The 6,251-nt window shown below is 47.6% G+C and overlaps 1 protein-coding gene across 1 annotated transcript; it reads right to left on the bottom strand.

The window, feature by feature from the left end:
* Positions 1–201: 201 nt before the first annotated feature.
* GNPDA1 (glucosamine-6-phosphate deaminase 1) lies at positions 202–5,238 on the bottom strand. Its single transcript, XM_084535808.1, has 6 exons — positions 5,058–5,238; positions 4,865–4,966; positions 3,553–3,735; positions 2,751–2,935; positions 1,905–2,079; positions 202–1,618 (listed from the first exon to the last, which is right to left on the bottom strand). Exons 1-6 carry the CDS (start codon positions 5,179–5,181, stop codon positions 1,521–1,523), a joined length of 867 nt encoding a protein of 288 aa, XP_084391934.1. The 5' UTR covers positions 5,182–5,238; the 3' UTR covers positions 202–1,520.
* Positions 5,239–6,251: the final 1,013 nt, after the last annotated feature.

The following is a 6,251-nucleotide window of genomic DNA, read 5'->3' as shown; positions in this document are numbered from 1 at the left end:
TATGGAGCAGCACTAACTGTCCCAAACTGCTTTCAGTACAGCCTTGGTTTTATGTAACAGAAAACCTTGTTCAAAATAACAGGTCTTTCTTAGGCTTTAAAGCTTTTGTTGCTGTTGTTCAAAGCTGGCGTTACACATCCATTCAGCCACCTAAGTTGTTCCATTTTTCACTAGCACAGTAAAACTGAGCAGCACATCCCGTCAGCTAGAAAAAATTAATGTATTTACTGTAGAAAGTTATAGATTAACAGCTCACAGAATTTTTGCATAAAGAAAACAAATCCTTCCCCGATTATCTTACATTACATGAGAGCACTTAACGTATCAGAACCAAGAATCAAGTTTCATTGGCAGGGTCTTGCCAGTACAGGCTCTTTCCCATCTCTGTGGGGCTTCTGTAATTAAGCACAGGCTGAGGTCAGAGGGAACAGAATGTTTCCTTTGAGGCTCATTTGGCATTTCCTTGTAGCAATGTAAAGCACAGGAAGAGGAGAGAGAGAACTTACTGCTTCAGGCTCTGCGCTGACACAAATGATGGAGTGCTGAGCAGCACAAACAGAAGCCATTTACGCTGAATGTGAACAGAGCTACCCTGCTGTAGATCATAAAGCACCAGTGCATATAAAACTATACCCTGAAACCGAACATGTAAGGCTTCTTTTAGAGTTGTGGCAACAAATAAAGTCAAACAGATGCACGAGCTCACCATTACCTGCGTTAATGGCACCGCACTGGTAAGTGCTGCTTGAAGCATCCCTCTTGCTGTGATGGTCTCACGTCCAACATGCGGCTCAAAGCGGGGTTCAGCCAGGGCTGCATCCAGTCTGGTCTTGAAAACCTCGTAAGGACAGACTGCACCACCTCTGCATAACCTGCCCTGCCCTGTGGAATGGCCTCCCAGGGAAGGTTTTTCCTTATATCCAACATGAACATCTTGTTTCAACACACGCCCTGTTGTCTCTTCCCATCTTCCCCCAGTGCACTGCGGAGCATGCCTGGTTTCTACTTGTTGATGACCTTGTAGCTATGAAGCAGGCTGCTGCTAAGTCCTGCTGATCCCTTACCTTCTCCAGGCTGAACAAGAGCCATCCCCATTTTAAATGATTACAATCTAGGAGTGTTTTGTAGAGGGGGAACGACGCAATGTATTTATCAGAATTTCAAGGACTACGTTCCAAAGTGATTACCCATTGTATTTTCACATCTTCACATTTGAGTTTTGAGGCCTTCAGTCCACATGCTTACAGTTGCATCATTGATCAAACAACTTTATCCCTTGATTTTACCTTCAGAGAACATTAGCGGTCAAAGTTTGTGGAACACAGTATACAGGATCACATCCTCATTTGGTTAATTAAGGCAGGTGTTTGGCATCTATGCTTTTAATGGAGAGAAGCAAATACATCATCGTTTTGCTATTTTAAGAACAAATACAAGATGAGTTTCTGCAGCAATTCCCTTTCTTTGCAGCTGGTTTTCAATTGAAAAGATGGCTCAGCATTACTCTGAACAGTGAGGGATTAATCGCTGTAAGGCTTCTTAGGCTGGCTTCTTTCTGCTTCTGTCTCCTTCATGCTGTATAAGGGCTCCACAAGCTTGTTATGAACCAGCATTAAACCTAATGTAGTGGGTAAAAAGAGGACTTCAGTAGACATTAAGCAAAATCCTCATTCATTGGATGCTAATGAAAGTCAGCATTAGTAGAATCGCTGCTCCTTTGCTCCCACGGCCACAGAACTAAGCCTGACTTTGGCACTTTTATTATTGCTGGATGTTTCAGCTGCTGTATATATTTAAGGAATGTACTGTTTGGGGAGTTGACCAAACAAACATTTAACACAAAGCATGACTTGTGCAACTTAAAAACTAACTACAGCAGATGCTTAGCCTGTTCAAACACTCACCTTTGAAGTATTTCACCGTCTTAACTTTGAGTTCCAGCGTGGCATCTTCATCGCACACAAACACAGTTTTGGGGTGCTGCTGGAAAGCAGATACTGTCCACATGTGGTTGACACCTTCCTCGATGGCTTTGTACAGAGCAAAGGCTTTGTGGGCTCCCGTGATGAGAATCATCACCTGGACTCCAAGACACAGAGGATGGCAGTTAGGGACTAGAAGACTTGTTGAGAGAGAGCAAACCCACACCCTGCTGAACAAAGGGAGCTGCCCCAGTCCTTAACGGGGGGAAGGTCTATCGTTCTCCCCAGATGTATTTCACTGAATCACAAGTCCTGTTTGCTCTGGCTACATTTTGTCAATGAAATCATAGACTGATGGGTCATTTTTGTGATTTGGACACTCTGAGCTCCCCTGTTAGGAACTTCTACATTGAGACTTAACAAGAATAAATCAAGGCATAGACTCAGTTAAAAGCCACCCCCTATGGATTTTACAATGTGATATAACTGTAAGGATCACTGGCTGACTTTATGTAATTTCACCATCAGAACTTCTTAACCAAAGACATTCTCCAAAAGCCTTTTTAGCTCCCTGTGGATTCCAACTGTACTGCAGGGTTATGCAAATGTTATTGTTAGTAGGGAAAAAACAGAAAACGGATCAAGGGCCTTTCTGTGGTGATACAGGATGCAAGAAAGCAGGATTGGGTGTTTGGCTGTCTGTGGCAAAACAAGCACGGGCTAGCTCCAGCCAGCAGGGTGCACTACTGCTCCACGACTGGATGGTGACGAGCTACTCCAGGAAGCCCTGCCCTAGAGCTATTGCACGAAGTCTGTTTTTTTCCTAACCTCTCTGGCATCCATGACTGTGCCTACTCCGACTGTCAACGCCATCGTGGGGACTTTAGAGAGGTCACCATCAAAAAACCTGGCATTAGCCAATATAGTGTCCATAGCCAACGTCTTCACCCGCGTCCTGGACACCAAACTTGATCCAGGCTCATTGAAGGCGATGTGACCGTCTGGGCCAATACCTGTGACAGAGACAGTTTGAAAAGTGGGTCACTGGCTGAAACGGTTTTTGTAAGAAGCAGAACCAACAGCACTGTTATTACAGGGACATCCAACACTCCCAGGAATAGAAACGGATCTGAGAAACACACTTGCAATTTCTCTGCTCAAACTCAAATGTGCTTCCGGTAGGAATGACAGCAAGAACCTCTTCTGAAGTCAATAGAGATTCTTCCCTAATTGTGCTGGGACTACAATAAGCAAAAGTAAGTGGCAGAATCTAAAGGCAAAAGGATGGGAAAAAAACTTGTGTTCAGCTTCTGTTGGTTAATTCTAGCAGCTAGCTGTTCACACCGGTTATTGTAATATATTTTATATTCGGTAAACTTCTAGCCCTGCCTGGTTCTCCTGTTAACCATTCCCTGAACAATTCATTTACTGAATTGAAACACTTAAATTGGGGGAGCGGGACATCAAAAAAACAAGGCTACCAGCACACATGCGCGCTCAGCGAACCAGTGTATAAGGTGCCTTTCACTGCAAATACACTGAACTGCCTTAAAAATGAACTCTCTAGATAATAAACGAGACAGGTAGTAGAGGAAAGGCAGTGCTTCCTGCCAATCCTTCAGGTTTTCACCTCCAACGAAGAGTTCAATTCCTCCAGCTGCTTTGATTTTATCTTCAAATGCGTCACACTCTGCCTGTAGATCAGCCGCATTTCCATCCAAAATGTGAACGTTTTCAGCCAAGATGTCAATATGCTTAAAGAAGTTATTCCACATGAAGGAGTGGTAACTTTCCGGATGATCCCTTGGGAGACCTGGTAAGAGAGCACGCACAGGACTAATATCACCTGTAACACAGAACACTTATACATGCACTTGCATGCCCTTCTGGTGGCTCTGGTAATACAGCACTGTTTTCTTCATCTGTCCTATGTGACTTCATCAACTTTCAGAAGTCGTTTTACTTCCCCAAATAACAAAATTAAGTCTGTCACAATAGCTGCTATAAGGCATGTCCTCATATTAACATGTGATGGATGTTCCAGAAAAGCAGGCACGCACTGTGTCTCATCTGCTTCTGCCTATTCAGTCTTCCTCCCAGTTCATATTAGCAAGAACAATTTCAAAACTGTGTACAAGCCTGGGAAATAGTTTATTGCATATATTTTTCCCCTTCAATGTTACAAATCTGCAGAACTGTCTACTCCCTGGTGCTGCTTTATAATGATCATTCACAGGAAAACTGCTTGACCAGCATGAAGTTAGCAAATAATTAGCCTGTACGTTTGTCACCTTTGGATCTCTAGGCCTTCTCCACTAATCTCTCTGCACTCTTTTTTCTGAAGAGGCTATTTCATCACAGCTTCAAAATTCAACACTCCTCTGCAGTCTCCACAAGCACCTGTATCTGTTCCTGAAGGTCACTCTGATGGGTAACAACGCATCAGCCCTCTACGGGACTTGCAGCTAAAGTGACCCCAATAATCCAGGTACAAAGGTGGTAGTTAGTAACGCACATTATCTCAGGTTAAAATGCGATAAAATGGATCCGTACTTGGTCATTACCTAAGTAATGGTAAAACACAGCAGGCTCTAATGTGTGTAGGCTCAGGCAACACCTGATACTCTAATATTTCTTATAGAGGTTTTCAGATTGTCCCCACTAACTCCCTGTGGTAACACAAGCTTTATCCTTTCTCCCTTAAACCCTTTGCAGCTGGGATGCTCCGAATGCACAGTAACTACGGGGAGCTCTGTGAGCGCAGGCAGCGGCACGCACACCGCTCCAAGGGGCTGGCAGCAGCGCCTAATTAACGAGGCTTTGAGACAGCACAGTTAGATCGGTAATTATGAGCAAAACAGCGAAACCCAGTGCTTCGGCCACCCGAAGGAGCTGCAGTTTTTGAGAGCGGCAGCGGCTGGGCTGCTCCCCGCGCCACTCACCCACGTACTCGTCCATGTTGAAGGTCTTCACGTACTTGAAGGACAGGTCCCCATTCTTGTGGTACTCCACCAGCTTCTGGTAGCATCCTAGCGGCGTGCTGCCTGCGGGCGGACAGACACACAGACAGTCAGTCAGTCAGACAGACAATCAGACATCAGTCGGACAGTCAGTCGAACAGCCCGTCAGCCCTACCTGTGGGCAGCCCGAGCGTGAAGCAGCGGCCGGGGCCGGGCGCGAAGTGCACGATGCGGTTGCGGATGTACTTGGCCGCCCACTCGCTGGCCTGCGCGTACGTCTCCTGGATGATCAGCTTCATGGCGGCCCCGCCGCTACGCCGCCATCTTAGCGCCCGCCCCGCCTCAGCGGGCGGCGCTGGGCGCCCGGGGCCGGGCTGGGGCCGGCCTCAGCAAGCCCCAGGGCAGTGCCACAAGGACGGGGGCCTCGCTTCTCATTCCTCTGCCCTGGGAGTGTTTCACAGGGAGTTCCTTCAGGGCACCTCGGTGCTGTTTTGGGGCTCCCGGTGCCGCCCCGCATCCCTGCTGAGCGGCTCCGAGCTGCCCAGGCACCGTGCTGATATTGAGCTGGTTTTTTCGTGCTGATATTGAGCTGGTTTTTTGGACCTGTGTTTGTGCTGCTCCTGACGGTGGTGGTGTCCCAAAAAGGCCTTTTTTTGCTGCCCCAGCTCCCTTCAACCTGTGCCCAAGCTCACCATGCAGCCTGGGTGAGAGCGAAGAGGTCCCTTACGGGAACACAAAGCTCCTCGCAGTTAGGCAGCACTTCACTTGCATTAGGAAAAACGAATAATATACAAATTGCCTTCCCAGGACCCAGTCCATGCAGTTCCTTCCTTTTAAAAAATGTAAATGACCTGGCAAGGCTGAGTGCTCCTGATGTTATCTCACCCTGAGTGCTGAGAGCTGCTGGCTTGGTTCGTGCTTGGCTGGGGAAGGGTGGGTGTGACAGGCCACTGCCAGATCCTGCGGTCGGACTTGGAAAGAGTTTTAGGCCACAGAGACTAAATAAATGGAAAGTGCAGCGTGTTTCCATCAGCAGTGGTTAGCCGGCAGGCAGGGAGGTATTTCCGTGGCTGCAGTGCTGGGCAAAGAGCTGACAGCAGAGGCTCCTCCGTGTGCCCACCATGCTGGACAGCCCGGGGTTTTTTACAGGCTGTTGCCCCGCCTGTGGCTCCGTGTGAAAGGATTTTCCCTCTTTTCCCTCTGGCATCATATCGGTGTGATACACCCATCAGTCCCGCAGACACCGGCAGCAGTTACAGCTCCCGTGGTTTCAGCAGCACCAGCAGAGGCTGGAGCCAGGCAGAGCTGTGCTGAGCTGAGGGACAGCGGGGACCTGGCTGATGTCTGAACGCTTCTCATCCTGTGTCTG

Source organism: Aythya ferina, assembly GCF_964211825.1.
Source record: "Aythya ferina genome assembly, chromosome: 14".
NCBI lineage: Eukaryota > Metazoa > Chordata > Aves > Anseriformes > Anatidae > Aythya > Aythya ferina.
Note: the sequence above shows the minus strand (reverse complement) of the source record. Positions and strands in the feature narration are given on the sequence as shown.